This window comes from Cololabis saira, chromosome 15, assembly GCF_033807715.1.
Source record: "Cololabis saira isolate AMF1-May2022 chromosome 15, fColSai1.1, whole genome shotgun sequence".
In the NCBI taxonomy this organism is placed as follows: domain Eukaryota; kingdom Metazoa; phylum Chordata; class Actinopteri; order Beloniformes; family Belonidae; genus Cololabis; species Cololabis saira.
In genome coordinates this window covers 13594191-13613016 of record NC_084601.1, presented here as the reverse complement: position 1 = coordinate 13613016, position 18826 = coordinate 13594191, and the positions used below count along the sequence as shown (strand labels likewise).

The 18826-nt window shown below is 40.4% G+C and overlaps 3 protein-coding genes across 3 annotated transcripts; 1 reads left to right on the top strand and 2 right to left on the bottom strand.

Moving 5' to 3' along the window:
• Window positions 1-485: 485 nt before the first annotated feature.
• LOC133461434 (interleukin-6-like) lies at window positions 486-1835 on the top strand. The gene is made up of 5 exons (XM_061742344.1): window positions 486-501; window positions 592-713; window positions 991-1089; window positions 1188-1331; window positions 1593-1835. Exons 1-5 carry the CDS (start codon window positions 486-488, stop codon window positions 1833-1835), a joined length of 624 nt encoding a protein of 207 aa, XP_061598328.1.
• Window positions 1836-2324: 489 nt separating this feature from the next.
• On the bottom strand, window positions 2325-6568 carry tomm7 (translocase of outer mitochondrial membrane 7 homolog (yeast)). The gene is made up of 3 exons (XM_061741886.1): window positions 6414-6568; window positions 3611-3659; window positions 2325-2641 (listed from the first exon to the last, which is right to left on the bottom strand). The coding sequence occupies exons 1-3, from the start codon at window positions 6514-6516 to the stop codon at window positions 2626-2628; spliced, it is 168 nt and encodes a 55-aa protein (XP_061597870.1). The 5' UTR covers window positions 6517-6568; the 3' UTR covers window positions 2325-2625.
• A 7347-nt stretch (window positions 6569-13915) lies between these two features.
• On the bottom strand, window positions 13916-18703 carry LOC133461433 (golgin subfamily A member 6-like protein 22). The gene is made up of 3 exons (XM_061742343.1): window positions 17686-18703; window positions 15152-16719; window positions 13916-14167 (listed from the first exon to the last, which is right to left on the bottom strand). The coding sequence occupies exons 1-3, from the start codon at window positions 18701-18703 to the stop codon at window positions 13916-13918; spliced, it is 2838 nt and encodes a 945-aa protein (XP_061598327.1).
• Between the last annotated feature and the right edge of the window lie 123 nt (window positions 18704-18826).

Below are 18826 nucleotides of genomic sequence, written 5' to 3'. Positions count from 1 at the left end.
ATTATTGGGCTGAAAATATCTGAGGGATTTCTCCTCAGTTATGTCAAAATTAACTATGTGGGTTTGAAACTGCTGTTTTCCAATTATTGATATAAATTATTATATACAATATTATATCACATTATATATCATATATTTCATATATTACATATATCTATGTAACAGATGAAATAATCAATGTCCTGTAATTAATACAGAAACTGAATGGTAAAAGGAGCTTTCATGTTGAACTTGTCTGAGGGGGGAACACCCTCTTCATCACACTCATGTTAAAGTACTGTACAAAGTACACTGTTAAAGTAAAGTACTACATCAACGTTTTTACAATCTCCTCCTGCGGTGCTGGTTGTGGTGAGGGCGTCCATTTGGGAAATCCCTTTGAAAAATATAAAATGCAGAGGCCATCGCCATGACAAGTCAGCTCCTTCGGACCCCAGCAGCCCCTCACATCAGTCGAAACTCAGCCAGTGCTTCCCAGCAGCGTCATGGCCTCTAAATTCAGTAAGTTATTTGCAGCCTGTGGTGCACATCCGCTTCCTTCAGCCTCTGTCTTCCTCTTTTCATTCATTCATGCTCTTCTGCCGTGTGCAGGTCTACATCTGCTCTCTGCAGCGATGCTGGCGGCAGCTCTGCTGCTGTGTGGCTCCGCTCCGCTGGAAGATGGACCCACCGACGGTTCGTCAGGTGACTTCTCAGGTGAGAGAGAGGAGGAGGTGAGGAACACCTCTTGCCTTCCAAGAACTGGAGATGTTTTGAAAATGTGGGAAAACATCATCGAACTACCAAAACATCACAAGGAGGTGGTGAGTAACGCGTGTATTTGAACGTTTTCTCATCACTAGTTGTTCACCTGCTGTTCCCACTTCTGATATAGTTTTAGTCTTGCTTTTTTTTTTTTTTTTTTTTAATTATAGTTGATCGACTGTCTTGTTTTTCAGGTTGTCTAAAATAAATGTCCTTATTTTCATTTGATCTTTGCTTCCCTACCAGTTTGAGGAGGAATTCGGCGGTATTGTGGACTATAGGTCTCTGGAGAACTATAAACGACCCTCCTTCCCACGTCGATGCCCCAAGTCCAACGTCAGCAGGGTAGACTGATAATTTCCATCTTTTTTTCCATCCTGTTAAACTATCATCATTAACGTCATCTTTATTCACTGAGTTTCCCACGTGTCTCCTTTGGCCAGGAGGCCTGTTTCAAGAAGTTGACCAAGGGTCTGCTCGTCTACACGGTTCTCCTGAAGCACACGGAGAAGGAATACCCCAACAACTTGATCCTGCCTAAGATCAGGGCAGAGATTCCACAGCTGATCCTACTGATCAAAGGAAGGGTGGGTCCTGATTGAGCTAAACATGTTGAAAACCAACTTGACTGTAGCAAATGTATTGCCATTGAGATATATTACTTCCTTAGGAGGATTCAAAGTATCACAGACTTTACTGAAATAGCTCAAACTGTTTCAGTCCTTCAAATTCCACCATGTGTTTTAGAAAGACTAAACTTTTTGTTTGGCCCCAGAATCTTTGAAAGTTTCCCATCTGGACGCAGCTCTGTTTTTGTCTGTTTCGTAACTGTGAGTTCTGACCTCCAGATGAAAAACGGTGAAGCGGTCACGGCGCTGACCAGCAGCCAGGAGGAGACCCTGCTGAAGGAGCTCGACAGCCCCGATACTTTCAGAAGAAGGATGACGGCCCACAGCGTCCTGTACTTCCTCCGCCCCTTCCTCATTGACGGCTTACGGTCCTTTCGTAAATGGCAACCTAGAAACGCGACCCAAACGAATGTGACCGGCGCAAACTGTCTCAAAGGGCCAAATAAAGTAAAAGCAGGTTAAATACGTTTATGAGGGAACACCTCAGCGAAACCGGGTGCTTTAGATGACGTTAAGGCTTCTCAGGATTGTGAAAGTGCCGGGTGTGAGTGCACCATAAACGGCAGTCTGCTGTATTTAATAGTTTAGACCCGAGTGCTTGAATTAATTGCTTTTAAAGAACTTATTTATACTGGTGGAATATGCTATTTATTACACAAAAACCTTTGAATGTGGGATCATTTTTAATTTTATCACTGAAACGTGTGCTTCTTACGGTGACATTTTACTTAAAAGTTTTGCTACCAAACTTTTTACAGTATTTTTGTTTATTTTTATTCCGATTCTGTTGAATAATGTTGCCCTATCAGCGTACAAGGATTAATAACAGCTCTGTATTTCCTTGACTCTACCAGGGAAACAAGGTCCTTCTCAAATCTCTTCTATTTGCAATAATCGATCTGGAAGCATTTTTCTTATGCACTGTACAACAACAACAATAAAAAAAGACTGTTATCCTTTCAGGTTTTTATTGTCAGATGTTTTAAATTACAAATAAAAAGAAAAAAATGAAACGGTCATTGTATCCATATATCACACACACTCAATTGGGGGGGGGGGGTATTTGCAGGACACAGAAGAGCATTGCCACTCTGAAGATGTAAGTTTAAGACATTATTTGTTCATTACGTCTCAGACAATAGACCATAATCTATAGGGAGCAAAGTGAAAGATGATGTCCATTTTCTGGCTTTGAGATGACAAGTCATACGGTTTGATGGATTTGAAGGGATTGGTCGTGTGGAGATGTCCTTCAGCCCCATAGCAAACTGGAACAAGTAAATTATGAAAGGGAAAGAAGTCAAAATCATTTTAATCCCCAGAAAAATTTTTACATTTGAAGCTAAACTGGTTCTCATTATATAGATATGGTATTAACATGTACCTAAACGTATTTATATTCCTAACTGATAAGGTTGTTTGATCGAATGTCACAACACTGAGAAAAATGTCTGCAAAGGTCTTGTTTTGTGCATAAAACATATTTATTAATGCCTCATGTAATTTCAGTTTGAGAAAAATGTAAAGCATTTAGCACTTTGATATTGATAATCTTTCAAAAGTAAGGAAGTTTAAGGTTTTAAACCTTTTAGACCTCAGTCGTTTTCTCAATTAAGAGAAATACCACTGGTACAGGAGACTTAACCTGCTTCAGTATTTCCAATAGAGAAGTAGAATCCAAATGAAATAACTTTTCTTTTAAATGATTGGTTTTCATAACATAAAGAATTGTGTGAGTGTTGGTTTATCCCGCATTTCCCGTAAATATTAATGAGTCCAGCAGATGTCGCCATTTCACAGAATGAAACCATTCCAAATAACAATACTGTAAAGTGGAGTGTTTCTGCTGATAATCCACCTTGTTTTATACTGTAAAGGTGGAAAAGGAAGAGATTCCGTAACCCTCGTAGAACTGTTTGGTCTTGTTGTGTCTTTTATTTACTTCTTTGGTTATACTGTTGCATTTCGGTATTTTTAAAAGTGCTGCAGCAAGAGTACTGTAAGGAGACGAAGTCTTCCATTTAACTTCGTCTCAATGGCTCCTGTGAGGGATTACAAATTCGTCTCAAGTACGACATATGTCAGAGGCACTTGAGTTTATGAGCTCATGGCTACAAACATCTTTGTTGTGGAAGGTTTTTTTTGACCTTTCAAATGTTTTTGATTGTTTTCTCAATTTTTTTTTCTTCTTCGTTTTTCATGGAGTTGGCACGGATCCCACAGAAACCTGTCCTTACCTCAAGACGTTCGGCTCCGGCATTCCTGGATCTGCTCCTCGTTTGAAGCCTGTAAACCAAAGCAAACAAGAAGAGTTAAAGGTTACTTGCATTCATCTTAGACCACTGAAATCTAAATCACAGCAAAATCAGTCACCACATTCAGCGGAAAACGCTCCAACCTGAACACAATGAAACGTGTCACGCCATATTAAATGTCAGTAAACAGAGAGAAGTGATCTGAAAATCATTCAAACCCTATATATAAAGTATTTGTGAACTGAAATGGTCAGTTCTTGTATTTTTTTACAAGTAATTTTGATGTTTAATGTTTGAGTCTGCTGCCTACCAGGCTTTCATGGAGTGGTGAACTCCTCTAAAACCCTTTCAACCAAAGCTGGTTTAATGCCAGTCCCAGACTTAGCACCACTTAGTTTAGTTACAACACCAAAGAGTAGAATCAACAAAGCAGCAATGGAGAAAAGAGAAAATAAATGGTCTCCTTGCTGTCTGGTCATCAGCTGAGGTACAAGAGATACTTAAAGGGGTTACTCGGCTGCTGATGGCAGAATGGTTGCATGAAGTCAATTCTGGGCTCAAAACAAGACTTTTAGGGCCAGGATCTGCCTCTGGACATTACGAAATGTGTTTATTTAATGTTATGTTCATGGTTTTGGTTTTAATTTGTAGTGAAAATGTCTGCAGTCTTCTGATGGCCTTGTCTGAGATTTATTGAACCACATTTCATTCAAACTGAAGATAAATCTTAAAAATATTTATTGACATGCAAATGACTGTATTCTGTTTTTTTTCACAGTCAACACAGAATCCAAACTTTGGTGGAAACAAGATGGTGGATATAAATGAGTAACGCCTTTGCAATTAAATTGACAAACATTGCTTTCAGTGACAGGAGTCTGGTCTGAGTCATTTCAGTGTGTCAACAAGTATTTGTGGCCCTGAAAAACAGCTGATTTCAATTAAACTGCAACACTTCAAAGTTAGCCATGATGCGATAGATCATTGAGATATACAAGATGAGAGATTCCTGGAAAATTTAAAAGTGCCAGATGAGTTGTTTTTATCATGGTAGCAACCATTTTACGCACAAAAAGGATTAAATATTTAGTGGATGGTGGTAAACGAAGAGCAACAGATGTTCAATGGAAAAATACTACTACTCTTAAAACAAATGAGCCAGGCCAGCGTAAAGAAATGCATGTTAAAAAAAAAAGTACGTCAGTAATTGTGTTTCCGATATGCTGACGCCTCAGAAGATTAACTCTCAAACGGCAAGTCCACTTGCACTGTGGTCACAGTGCAAAAGTTTCATCTTCCTCGTCTATGCTGCGCTTACCACAGACGTGCAAAGAACTTCCTCACTCTGCTTCTGCCCACAACAAACCAAATCTGTCATTCAGAGGTCCAGCTAAACCTCTCACTGATCTTCAAGGCTGGTCCTCAGGATCCACTCAGGAGATTGATATCTAAAACACGTGGGACAGCGAGACCCGAGGACCAGGGTTGAAGAAAATTAATTCAAATAAGAGATGACTCAGTTTTAGTCATTTACACTGCTTTTTAAAAGAACAGCCGTAAACCCATTTGATCTTCCAGTCAGTGGTTTTCAACCTTATGGAGTCCAAAGGAAGCATATATAATTATAAATACACGTCCTCGTTGTTTGGGGAATTAGAGTAGAACTAAAACATTTTGGTGATGCTGCTTTTAGCCACTATGCTCCAAAACTGTAGAACAGCCGGAGGATCTGAGAGGAGCTGGAAATGTGGACATTTCTTTATGCCGGACTTCACACAATCAACGCACTTTAAAATACAGAGGACCGTCGCTATGGAACAATTTACCTACATCACTAAAATCAATATCTTTACTGGCTTTGTTCAAAAAACACTTGAAAAAAATCATTTTTTAGTTAAGATCAGAAACACATCTGGAGTTTTTAAATTGTACCTTTTTTCATGCAATTATCCTACATTTTCTTCATTTTTTTTATCTTTCAATAATTCAGTATTGTTTTTCTTTTTCATGTTAAATTGTCTTTTTCTATCTTATATTATCTATTTCTATATTGTGTTTTTGCTTTTGCTGTTATTGTTTGTTTTATAAAGGGGAGTCATTTTCATAAGCCTTTTTGGCTTCCACCTCTCCTGCACAATGCTTCATTTGACCTTTGTTTTTTACTGTTATGTTTTATGTGCAAAATAAACTAAACATTTCTAAACGTAGACTAAAAACTCATCTCTTTGGTCTGGCTTTTATGTGGCATCAAATTTTAGTTTTATTCTGTTTAACATTTTTTTAGAGGTTTTGTTTTATTTATTTATCTATTTCTTATATTTTATTGTTGTGGACTGATTATTTTTTAGCCTTAATTCTTTAACTTTTATCATTATTTCTTTTTAATTAATTACATGTCAGTGTGCATTGGTCTCCCTGTTTTTATTATGCTTATTTTTCAGTCAAAATGTCAAAGCACTTTGAATTTCATGTACCTGGATGAAAGGTGCTATACATAATAAATAACACAATAGAATTTGATTGATTGATTAGATAATAAAACCAACAACAGTTTGTGTTACACAATGACGTAACATAGATGCAGCACATTCTGCGTTACATCTTCTAAATCTTTTTCTCTCTTCAACGTATCAACCTTTTACATGAGAAACGCGAAATCAGGTTCACCGTCTCAGTAAAGGAGGAAAAACGGAGCATTAATAGTTCAGTGAGCGAGGAGCATGCTGAGCTAATCCGCTAATATCAGCTGGTCTCTTGTTTCTCGTGTATCTGCTGGGATACTGACCGAGGTAGAGCACGGTGGGGATAAACCCCCATCGGATGACAAACTGGCCGCACTGAAACAGCTGCTGCAGCCGCTGTTTGGTCTCTTTACTCAGTTTAGCCATGTGTTTATCCTGAGCGGCGCTGCTCCCGAAGCTGGCAAGGACAAGGAAGAGGAAGTGACGTGCCGGAAGTCCGAGAGAACGTCCCGCACCTGTCAGAGCCCGCCCCCTGCTGGCCACACCGGGAACTGCAGATGCGGAGTTAAAGGAGACCTATTATGGTATTTACAGTTTTTCACAATTGTTTAAACACATTTCCTGATAGACTACCTCACTTTCTCAAAACTAAACACAAATCACAAAACTCGCACACAAAATCCTACACTTCTCTTGCAAAAGCACATTCTACCCTCAAAACACTGTTAACTCTAAGTTGACACAAGAAATATATAATTAATTATAGTTGTCAACCTCTTACAAACTACAACTACCGGTAGGTGCTCACAATCTCAGAAATGTTGTGGACATTCTTAAGTATGTAATTCCTATAATAGAGACTAAATTAAAACACAAAAGGGAATTAAATTACATTCATTTATTTTAAATATTTCAGTTTATTTACATATTGATTTCCTTCAAGTGAAACCTTTACATTTTATTTTAATTTGTCATTTCCACTCATGTGTTTCTCTGGCTTTCACTGACGGATCATACAGATGCGTGTTTCATGTCGCAGTTACAAATATTACAGAGCACGTAACTGTGCCCATCATGCTCCTCTTTAGGAAGGTAAATTCCCTATCCCATGTTTCGAGATCTTTACACGAAGTCTTCCCTTTTTTCTTTTTTTTATTTGGGCAGAAATGTTTTCTCTCTCGTTACATCCATCCATCTCTCTGACTTGTTCACAGTTCGTTCTTGTTGTCACCACTAACCCCGTGAGAACTGCCACCCAGGCTACAGCAGGTGGCAGTTCTTGCGAGGCTAGTGCCAGTTCAGTTTGGAGAGAAACAAGAATTCTTTTTTAAAATGATTAGATTATAATAAGAAGGTTCCCGGTTCGACTCCCAGGCCCGGCAGGGTCTTTCTGTGTGGAGTTTGCATGTTCTCCCCGTGCTTGCATGGGTTCCCTCCGGTTACTCCGGCTTCCTCCCACAGTCCAAAAACATGCATAGTAGGTTGATTGATGACTCTAAATTGCTCGTAGGTGTGAGTGTGAATGTGTCTGGTTGTGTGTCTGTTTATGTGGCCCTGCGATAGACTGACCTGTCCAGGGTGTAACCCCGGCCTCTCGCCTGAAAATTAGTTGGGATAGACTCCAGCAGACCCCCGTGACCCTGCAAAGGATAAAGCGGGTATAGATAATGGATGGATGGATGGAGAGATTATAATACAGGAAAAAACTAATACTGGAGGGCGGCATGATAGAGATGTGTGGCACTGGGGCACAAAAGATGCTGCTGTCAGGCTGTTTACCCTTTCAGTTAGTAAGGTATGTTTAAAAAGAAAAAAAAACAAGTAGTATCAGTATTTTTTGGAGGAGTTGGTAATAGATGTAAGAAGTATTTTTTTTAAATTGTCATATATTCATTATATTTTGAATGTTTTATTTTATAAGGAAATGTATAAACCTTTGTTTGCATTAGTTGAAAATTAAATGAAAAGCAATTGTTATGTTTGTGTTTCTTTATCTTACCGTACCGAAAATGAACCGAACTGTGACCTCAAAACCGAAGTACTGTATGTACCGAACTGTGATTTTTGTGTACCGTTACAGCCGTTTTTAAAAACAGGATTTTTTTTAAAAAACTTAAGTCAAATGAAAAGTAAAATGTATAAAATATTTACAGCATTATTTAATAGTAGCCTATTTGAATTAAAATAGTCAGGAAATTATCATAAACTGATTAAATATGTAATGGAAAACATCCATTAAATGTTCTGCAGCTTGTAATTTTCTTGCATTATGTTCAACACAAGTCTTGAATTCAGTTTTTCAGACTTCTTTAGACAAATTTAATGGACACATGCCTGGATACAGGTCAGACCTGAACTACCAGCACCAACTGGTCCCACCTTCACCACAAAGAAACCAGAAAATGTGTCATGGCTCAAAGCAAAGAGTCAATCAAAACCTTTTACAAACTGTTGAGGGAAAAAAGTGTTATTTAGGTAATAACCTCGGTGAATGAAGAATACCAAATCCATCATCGTCTGGGAACCATGACTGTTGGGCAGGTTTACATCAGGGGATGGATCAAAATCTCCACTTGGAAACAGATCTCAGGAAATGGTGAGTCATAAACGTTGAAAAAGAAGGGTCAATACAATTGGGGATAAATAAGAGAAATATAGTGAATGTTACTACAAGACAACTTCTTTTCACTCTTTCATTTGTAGAGGGCACCACAGCGGGTCATTGCCTTCTGTACCTTGTTTGGTGTCGTTTTGTGTCGTTTTGTGTTTGTTTGTTATTTTTGTTTTACACCAAATCATCTCCTGACACTTCTACATATCACTATTTCTCGTGGCTTGCAACACTTTTTTTCCCCCATTCACACCATTACCTACCCTACCTTGAATACCTGTCATTTGCCTATTTGCCCATTTACTGTACAGCGAGCGAAAACAACCGAGTCAAATTCCATGTCTTGTTTGACCTGACTTGACCAAATAAACATGATTCTGATTCTGATTACCTTTCATACCTGTCAAGTTTTGGGTTTAAAAATGAGGGACATTTTCCACCGTCCCACCAGCCCAACCGAGGTCCAGTATTACATTTTAAGACGGGTTTACAAGAAATATATATTTAAGACCTGTCAACCTCTTACAAACTACAACTAGGTGCTCACAATCTCAGAAATGTTGTGGACATTCTTAAGTATGTAATTCCTATAATAGAGACTAAATTAAAACACAAAAGGGAATTAAATTACATTCATTTATTTTACATATTTTCAGTTTGTTTACATATTGATTTCCTTCAAGTGAAACATTTACATTTTATTTTAATTTGTCATTTCCACTCATGTGTTTCTCTGGCTTTCACTGACAGATCATACAGATGCGTGTTTCATGTCGCAGTTACAAATATTACAGAGCACGTAACTGTGCCCATCATGCTCCTCTTTAGGAAGGTAAATTCCCTATCCCATGTTTCGAGATATTTACACAAAGTCTTCCCTTTTTTCTTTTTTTTATTTGGGCAGAAATGTTTTCTCTCTCGTTACATCCATCCATCTCTCTGACTTGTTCACAGTTCGTTCTTGTTGTCACTAACCTCGCAAGAACTGCCACCCAGGCTACAGCAGGTGGCAGTTCTTGCGAGGCTAGTGCCAGTTCAGTTTGGAGAGAAACAATTCTTTTTTTAAATTATTAAATTATAATAAGAAGGTTCCCGGTTCGACTCCCACGCCCGGCAGGGTCTTTCTGTGGAGTTTGCATGTTATCCACCGTGTTTACATGGGTTCCCTCCGGTTACTCCGGCTTCCTCCCACAGTCCAAAAACATGTATAGTAGGTTGATTGATGACTCTAAATTGCTCCCCCGTGACCCTGCAAAGGATAAAGCGGGTATAGATAATGGATGGATGGATGGAGAGATTATAATACAGGAAAAAACTAATACTGGAGGGTGTGCATGATAGAGATGTGTGGCACTGGGGCACAAAAGATGCTGCTGTCAGGCTGTTTACCCTTTTAGTTAGCTTTCTTTGACAAAGTTACATTTCTTTTTAAAAACTTTTTTTTTTACTTACTTCGAATGAAAAGTAATATGTATATAATAATCAAAGCACTATTTAATAGTATTTAAATTAAAGCAGACAGGAAATTATCATAAACTGATGAAATATGTAATTGAAAACATCCATTAAATGTTCTGCAGCTTTTAATTTTCTTGCGTTATGTTCAGCACAAGTCTTGAATGCAGTTTTTCAGACTTTTTGAGACGAATCGTCATGGACACATGCCTGGATAACAGGTCAGACCTGAACCACCAGCTGCAACTGCACCACCACACATCCCACCGTCACAGGGTAGAAACCAGAAATGTGTCATGGCTGTTGCCACCCGTCCCGTAAAATACGGAATTGTCCTTTATTTGAGAAAGAAATGTTGCGTCCCGTATTGAACTAATACGGGACGCGATTTGTCCCGTATTTTCATTAATTTTCACACCATATTCTACTTGAATTATTGAAATAAATTAACTTTTACACCATATTCTAGTTGAATTATTGAAATAAGTTAACTTTTACACCATATTCTAGTTGAATTATTGAAATAAATTAACTTTTACACCATATTCTAGTTGAATTATTGAAATAAATTAACTTTTACACCTTATTCTAGTTGAATTATTGAAATAAATTAACTTTTACACCATATTCTTCACCTGTAGCTATATTCTACATCTGGGCTGATATGGACATACGTAGCATAGGAGGCTATTTCAGTTGCTATATGGTTGTCTGTCTCTACAGTCATGAAAGCTCAATGCTATTAAAGCACTTTAAACTTTAAATCAAAGCATTTTGTTTTTCATATAAAATAAACACATTTTTATTCAGTTTAGAAGTTTTAGGGCTTTTTTTTTGGCTCCTGCGCTGCTGAAATCAGGGCGTCCCTTATTTCTATTTCTGAAAGGTGGCAACCCTAGTCATGGCTGAAAGCAAAGAGTCAATCAAAACCTTTTACAAACTGTTGAGGGGGGAAAAGTATTATTTAGGTAATAACCTCAGTAAATGAAGAATACCAAAATCTCATATGTCTTTAGGAGGTTTATTGTTATTTCTGAACAGGAAACAAGTGTCACTGAGCTGCTGTACAGCTGTACAGCTCCACTTCCTAAGGAGAGAACTTTGTTTTTAACCAAGAGAGTATTGATGGGATTTTCTGATTGGTTTATAAGTTCACTCACTCACTCACTCATCTTCTCCCGCTTTTCCGTTACCGGGTCGCGGGGGCAGCAGCCTCAGCAGGGATGCCCAGACTTCCCTCACCCCAGACACTTCCTCCAGCTCTTCCGGGGGGAGTCCGAGGCGTTCCCAGGCCAGCCGAGAGACATAGTCTCTCCAGCATGTCCTGGGTCTTCCCCGGGGTCTCCTCCCGGTGGGACATGCCTGGAACACCTCCCTAGGGAGGCGTCCAGGAGGCATCCGGTACAGATGCCCAAGCCACCTCAGCTGACTCCTCTCAACGTGAAGGAGCAGCGGCTCGTCTCCGAGCTCCTCCCGGGTGACCGAACTCCTCACCCTATCTCTAAGGGAGCGTCCAGCCACCCTGCGGAGGAAACTCATCTCGGCCGCTTGTATCCGCGATCTTGTCCTTTCGGTCACTACCCAAAGTTCATGACCATAGGTGAGGGTAGGAGCGTAGATTGACCGGTAAATCGAGAGCTTCGCCTTTCGACTCAGCTCCCTCTTCACCACGACGGTCCAGTACATCGACCGCATTACTGCGGACGCTGCACCGATCCGTCTGTCAATCTCACGCTCCATTGTTCCCTCACTCGTGAACAAGATCCCGAGATACTTGAACTCCTCCACCTGAGGCAGGACTTCTCCACCCACCCGGAGAAGGCATGCCACCCTTTTCCGGTCGAGAACCATGCTCTCGGTCTTGGAGGTGCTGATTCTCATCCCTGCCGCGTCGCACTCGGCCGCAAACCGCCCCAGCACATGCTGGAGGTCCCGGTCTGATGAAGCCAACAGGACAACATCATCTGCAAAAAGCAGAGATGAAATCCTGAGGTTCCCAAACCGGATCCCCTCCGGCCCCTGGCTGCGCCTAGAAATCCTGTCCATAAAAATTATGAACAGGACCGGTGACAAAGGGCAGCCTTACTTACTGCCGGCAATGCGAACCAGACTCCTGCTTCGATCATACAGAGACCGGACAGCCCTTAGTAGAGGGCCCCGGACACCATACTCATTCAGCACCCCCCACAGAATGGCACAAGGGACACGGTCAAATGCCTTCTCCAGATCCACAAAACACATGTAGACTGGTTGGGCAAATTCCCATGAACCCTCGAGCACCCTGCGGAGGGTATAGAGCTGGTCCAGTGTTCCACGACCGGGACGAAAACCGCATTGTTCCTCCTGAATCCGAGGTTCGACTATCGGCCGTAATCTCCTCTCCAGTACCCTGGCGTAGACTTTCCCCGGGAGGCTGAGAAGTGTGATCCCCCTGTAGTTGGAACACACTCTCCGATCCCCCTTTTTAAACAGAGGGACCACCACCCCGGTTTGCCACCCCAGCGGTACTGTCCCCTTCCTCCATGCAATGTCGCAGAGGCGTGTCAACCAAGACAGCCCTACGACATCCAGAGACTTGAGGTACTCAGGGCGAATCTCATCCTTCCCCGGTGCCCGGCCACCGAGGAGCTTACGAACTACCTCAGTGACCTCGGCTTGGGTGATGGATGAGCACGCCTCCGAGCCCCAACCCTCTGCTTCCTCAGTGGAAGGCATGTCAGTCAGGTTAAGGAGATCCTCAAAGTATTCCTTCAACCGTCCGACAATGTCCCCAGTCGAGGTCAACAGCTCCCCACCCACACCGTAAACGGTGCCGGCAGAGTACTGCTTCCCCCTTCTGAGGCGCCGAACGGTCCTCCAGAATTTCCTCGAGGCCGACCGAAAGTCCTCCTCCATGGCCTCCCCGAACTCCTCCCAGACCCGAGTTTTTGCCTCCAAGACTGCCCGAGCCGCGGCCCGCTTGGCCTGCCGGTACCTATCTACTGCGTCAGGAGTCCCACCGGCCAACATAGCCCGGTAGGACTCCTTCTTCAGTCTGACGGCATCCTGTACTTCCGATGTCCACCACCGGGTTCTAGGATTGCCGCCACGACAGGCACCGGAGACCTTGCGTCCACAGCTTCGAGCCGCCGCGTTGACAATGGAGGCAGAGAACATGGTCCACTCGGACTCAATGTCCCCCGCCTCCCCCGGGATCCGAGAGAAGCTCTCCCGGAGGTGGGAGTTGAAGATGTCCCTGACAGAGGGCTCGGCCAGACGTTCCCAACAGACCCTCACAATCCGTTTGGGTCTGCCCGGTCTGTCCAACCTCCTCCTCCGCCAGCGCATCCAACTCACCACCAGGTGGTGATCAGTTGACAGCTCAGCCCCTCTCTTCACCCGAGTGTCCAAGACATGCGGCCGAAGGTCAGATGAAACGACAACAAAGTCGATCATTGACCTCCGGCCTAGGGTGTCCTGGTTTATAAGTTATTAAAGTGAATTTAGATTTTCCAATTAACCTAAATAGTTGGTGTTTTTTTGGGGATGTGGGGGGAAACCGGAGCGTCCCGGAGGAAACCCACGCAACATGGGGAGAACACCTGAGTCCACACAGAATCAGAGCCACAGGTGGACGTGCTTCTGTGGGGCTGCAGCGCTGATCTCTGAAACCTCCATGCTGCCCCTGTTTTTGTTATTATTGTTGTTTATGGTGGTGCGGGGTTTAGTTGTAGGTGGGTGGAGGTGGGGGGTGAATAGATGTTAGAAAAAAGAGGAGAACTACTGGTCTGATACTCTTCTCTTGAACATCCTTGAGAAGAATCCCCTCTTTTTCTTCTTTGCAGGAAGCTCTTGGAGTTCTCTTTGTTTGTTCTCCAAGCATTCGTTAATTTCACTGATCAGATTTTTCCCCTTCTTCAAGTCAAGCTTCCTCTCCAGCCATTCATCCATCTCGTTCCGAACTTGCAGCTTCTTCTCTTCCAAAGCTGCTTTTTGATGGTTGAACTGCTGCAGCAGCGTTTCCTTCTTCATCTGGAGAGATTGAAGGGCTTCCATCGTTTCAATCTGTACCTCGTTCATTTGTCTTTCCTCTTGTTCTAACGTCTCCATCTCATTTTCCAATTGTTCCCTGTCATCCCTCAGTTTTTTCATCTCTGGCTTCAGACTTTTCTTTATTAATTTTAATTGTTTCGGGAATTCCTCCAATTTGAGATTTGATTGTTCTCTTAGAGATTTCTGCATCTCCAAGGTTTTCTTCTCTTCTTCCAGGAGATTTTGTTCTTCTTTTAATTGTAAGGATTTCTGTAGCAGCATTTCCTTCTCTGTTTGAAGTGCTTGAAGAGTTTTCTCATTTTTAATTTTTGTCTCACTGATTTCTCTTTTCTCCAGCTGCAGTTTCTCTTTCTCCTCTTCCAGTTGTTTCCTGTCATCATCCAGACTATTCTTTATTAATGTAAAATTTTTCATGTCTTCCTCCAATTGTCCTTGCTGCTGCAGCAGCATTTCCTCCTTCGACTGGAGGTCTTGAAGGGCTTCCTTCATTTCAATCTTCATCTCATTATTTTGTCTTTTCTCCTGTTCCAATACCTCTGTGTCTTTTTCTAGTTGTTTCCTGTCATCCCTCAGTTTTTTCATCTGTGGCGGCAGTCTATTCTTTACTAATGTTAATTGTTTCGTTAATTCCTCTAATTTTAGAATTGATTGTTCTCTTAGAGATTTCTCAATCTCCAAGGTTTTCTTCTCTTCTTCCAGGAGATTTTGTTCTTCTTTTAATTGTAAGGATTTCTGCAGCAGCATTTCCTTCTCTGTTTGAAATGCTCGAAGAGTTTTCTCATTTTTTAGTTTTGTCTCACTGATTTCTCTTTTCTCCAGCTGCAGTTTCTCTTTCTCCTCTTCCAGTTGTTTCCTGTCATCATCCAGACTATTCTTTATTAATGTAAAATTTTTCATGTGTTCCTCCAATTGTCCTTGCTGCTGCAGCAGCATTTCCCCCTTCGACTCGAGGTTTTGAAGGGCTTCCTTCATTTCAATCTTAATCTCATTCATTTGTCTTTTCTCCTGTTCCAATGTCTCCGTGTCTTTTTCTAGTTGTTTCCTCTCATCCCTCAGTTTTTTCATCTGTGGCGGCAGTTTATTCTTTACTAATGTTAATTGTTTCGTTAATTTCTCCAATTTTAGATCTGATTGTTCTCTTAGAGATTTCTCCATCTCCAAGGTTTTGTTTTCTTCTTCAAGTTGTTTAATTTTCTTCTCTAAATTGAAGATCTGCTGCAGCATCTCTGTCTTCTCTCTCTCGAATTCTTGAAGACATTCCTCCATTTTAATCTTCATCTCACTGATTTTCTGTTCTGTTTGCCTTTCTATTTCTCTCTGATGTTTTTTATTTGATTTGACCAGTTCATCTTTCTCGAGGTCCAATCTTGTCTGCTGCTCCATCAAAGCAGTTCTCTCCTTCTCATTCGCCCGTTTAGTTTCTTCCATATCTCTTTCTGATGTTTCTATTATCTTATTTTTTTCTTCCTCCAAGTTGAAGATCTGCTGCAGCAGCTCTTCCTTCTCTGTCTGTAGTTCTTGGAGACCTTTATCTGTTTTAATTTTCATCTCGTTGAGTTCTCTTTTCTCCAATTGCAATTTTTCCTTTTGCTCCTCCAGGTGTTTCTTGTCATTCTCCATTTCTTTTAACTGTTGCTGCAGACTCTTGTTTTTAACTCTTAATTCCTTATTAATTTCCTCTTCCTTTACTTTAGATTGCTGCATGAGAGCTTTCTCCATTTCAATGGTTTTATTCACCTCTTGAAATATTTTCTTTTCCTCGTCTAGTTCTTCACGCTCTTCCTGCAGTTTCTCTTTAACGTCACATAATTGTTTTTGTTCCAGGTCCAGTTTTTTAAAGCCATCTTTCAGTTCTTTCTCTTGTGCTTCTAAACCCATGACCTGCCGCCGCAGCTTCTTTTTCTGTGACTTAGTTTTTTTATAATTTTCTTGAATTTCTCCCTCAATAAAGTCCAACTCACTTTTCTCCAGATCCAATTCTTGGAAACTGAATTCCAGGTCTTCCCTTTGCACGTCCAAGTTGGACTTTGATGATTGCAGCATTTCTATTTCTCTCTGATGTTCTCTTTTTGATTTCACAAGTTCATCTTTCTCAAGGTCCAATCTTTTTTTCTGCTCCATCAAAGCAGTTCTCTCCTTCTCATTCTCCCGTTTAGTTTCTTCCATATCTCTTTCTGATGTTTCTATTATCTTATTTTTTTCTTCCTCCAAGTTGAAGATCTGCTGCAGCAGCTCTTCCTTCTCTGTCTGTAGTTCTTGGAGACCTTTATCTGTTTTAATTTTCATCTCGTTGATTTCTCTTTTCTCCAATTGCAATTTTTCCTTTTGCTCCTCCAGGTGTTTCTTGTCATTCTCCATTTCTTTTAACTGTTGCTGCAGACTCTTGTTTTTAACTGTTAGTTCCTTATTAATTTCCTCTTCTTTTACTTTAGATTGCTGCATGAGAGCTTTCTCCATTTCAATAGTTTTATTCACCTCTTGAAATTGTTTCTTTTCCTCGTCTAGTTCTTCACGCTCTTCCTGCAGTTTCTCTTTAACGTCACATAATTGTTTTTGTTCTAGTTCCAGTTGTTTAAAGCCATCTTTCAGTTCTTTCTCTTGTGCTTCTAAACCCATGACCTGCCGCTGCAGCTTCTTTTTCTGTGACTTAGTTTTTTTATAATTTTCTTGAATTTCTCCCTCAATAAAGTCCAACTCACTTTTCTCCAGATCCAATTCTTGGAAACTGGATTCCAGGTATTCCCTTTGCACGTCCAAGTTGGACTTTGTTGATTGCAGCATTTTTATTTCTCTCTGATGTTCTCTTTTTGATTTCACAAGTTCATCTTTCTCAAGGTCCAATATTTTTTTCTGCTCCATCAAATCGATTTTCTCTTGGTCATTCTCTCGTTTCCTTTGTTCAATATCTCTTTTTGTTTCTTCAAGTAATTTATGTTTTTCCTCCAAGTCAGTGAATTCCGGCTGCAGCTTCTTTATCTTTCCCTCTAGTTCTTCAGAGTCTTCCTCCAGTTCTGTTTTCATATCTAAGACTTGTTTTACTTCTATTTCCAATTCTTTCCAGCCCTCTTTTATTGATTTCTTCTCTCCCTCTATAGTTTTTCCTTCTTGCTGAAGCCTCTTTTTCTTTAACTTCAGTTTTCTCTTCTTTATCTCCATTTCCATTTGAATTAGTTCCCTTTCTTGAATTTCTAGGTCCAGATTTAAATCTAGATCCAAGTCCAGTTGTTTCTTGTCATTCTCCATTTCTTTTACCTTTTGTCGCAGACTCTTGTTTTTAACTCTTAATTCCTTATTAATTTCCTCTTCTTTTACTTTAGATTGCTGCATGAGAGCTTTATCCATTTCAATTGTTTTATTCACCTTTTGAAATTGTTTCTTTTCCTCGTCTAGTTCTTCACGCTCTTCCTGCAGTTTCTCTTTAATGTCACATAATTGTTTTTGTTCTAGTTTCAGTTGTTTCAAGCCATCTTTCAGTTCTTTCTCTTCTGCCCTAAAACCCATGACCTGCTGCCACAGCTTCTTTTTCTGTGACCTGATCTGCTGCAACAGCTTTTCCTTTTCTGTCTGTAGTTCTTGGAGACCTTTATCCGTTTCAATTTTCGTCTCGTTGATTTCTCTTTTCTCCAATTGCAATTTCTTCTTTTGCTTCTCCAGTTGTTTCTTGTCCTTCTCAATTTCTTTTACCTGTTTTTGCAGACTCTTTTTTTTAATTCTTAGTTCCTTACTAATTTCCTGCATGAAAGCTTTCTCAATTTCAATAGTTTTATTCACCTCTTGAGATTGTTTCTTTTCCTCTTCTAGTTCTTCACGCTCTTCCTGCAGTTTCTCTTTAATGTCACATAATTGTTTTTGTTCTAGTTCCAGTTGTTTAAAGCCATCTTTCAGTTCTTTCTTTTGTGCTTCTAAACCCATGACCTGCCGCTGCAGCTTCTTTTTCTGTGACTTAGTTTTTTTATAATTGTCTTGAATTTCTCCCTCAATAAATTCCAACTCACTTTTCTCCAGATCCAATTCTTGGAAACTGGATTCCAGGTCTTCCCTTTGCACGTCCAAGTTGGACTTTACTGATTGCAGCATTTTTATTTCTCTCTGATGTTCTCTTTTTGATTTCACAAGTTCATATTTCTCGAGGTCCAACTTTTTTTTCTGCTCCATCAAAGCAGTTCTCTCCTTCTCATTCTCCCGTTTAGTTTCTTCCATATCTCTTTCTGATGTTTCTATTATCTTATTTTTTTCTTCCTCCAAGTTGAAGATCTGCTGCAGCAGCTTTTCCTTCTCTGTCTGTAGTTCTTGGAGACCTTTATCCGTTTTAATTTTCGTCTCGTTGAGGTCCAATCTTTTTTTCTGCTCCATCAACTCGATTTTCTCTTGGTCATTCTCTCGTTTCATTTGTTCAATATCTCTTTTTGTCTCTTCAAGTAATTTATGTTTTTCCTCCAAGTCAGTGGATTGCTGCTGCAGCTTCTTTATCTCTATCTCTAGTTCTTCACGGTCTTCCTCCAGTTCTGTTTTCATATCTAAGACTTTTGTTGTTTCTATTTCCAATTCTTTCCAGCCCTCTTTTATTGATTTCTTATCTCCCTCTATAGTTTTTCCTTCTTGCTGAAGCCTCCTTTTCTTTGACTTCATTTTTTTCTT

Bases quoted from the DNA above. Each gene is read 5' to 3' on its own strand.
- LOC133461433 (XM_061742343.1), bottom strand. From the start codon at position 18,703: ATGAAAACAGAACTGGAGGAAGACCGTGAAGAACTAGAGATAGAGATA. The intron at 16,720-17,685 runs GTTTTAGGGCAG...GTGACGTTAAAG, and splicing joins GCTGTGGCAGCAGGTCATGG to AGAAACTGCAGGAAGAGCGT. The intron at 14,168-15,151 runs GCCCTTCAAAAC...CAATCTCTCCAG, and splicing joins TTAAGATTGAAATGAAGGAA to ATGAAGAAGGAAACGCTGCT.
- LOC133461434 (XM_061742344.1), top strand. The intron at 1,090-1,187 runs GTAGACTGATAA...TCCTTTGGCCAG, and splicing joins CCAAGTCCAACGTCAGCAGG to GAGGCCTGTTTCAAGAAGTT. The intron at 1,332-1,592 runs GTGGGTCCTGAT...TCTGACCTCCAG, and splicing joins TCCTACTGATCAAAGGAAGG to ATGAAAAACGGTGAAGCGGT.
- tomm7 (XM_061741886.1), bottom strand. From the start codon at position 6,516: ATGGCTAAACTGAGTAAAGAGACCAAACAGCGGCTGCAGCAGCTGTTT. The intron at 3,660-6,413 runs GTCAGTATCCCA...TTTGGTTTACAG, and splicing joins CCCCACCGTGCTCTACCTCG to GCTTCAAACGAGGAGCAGAT.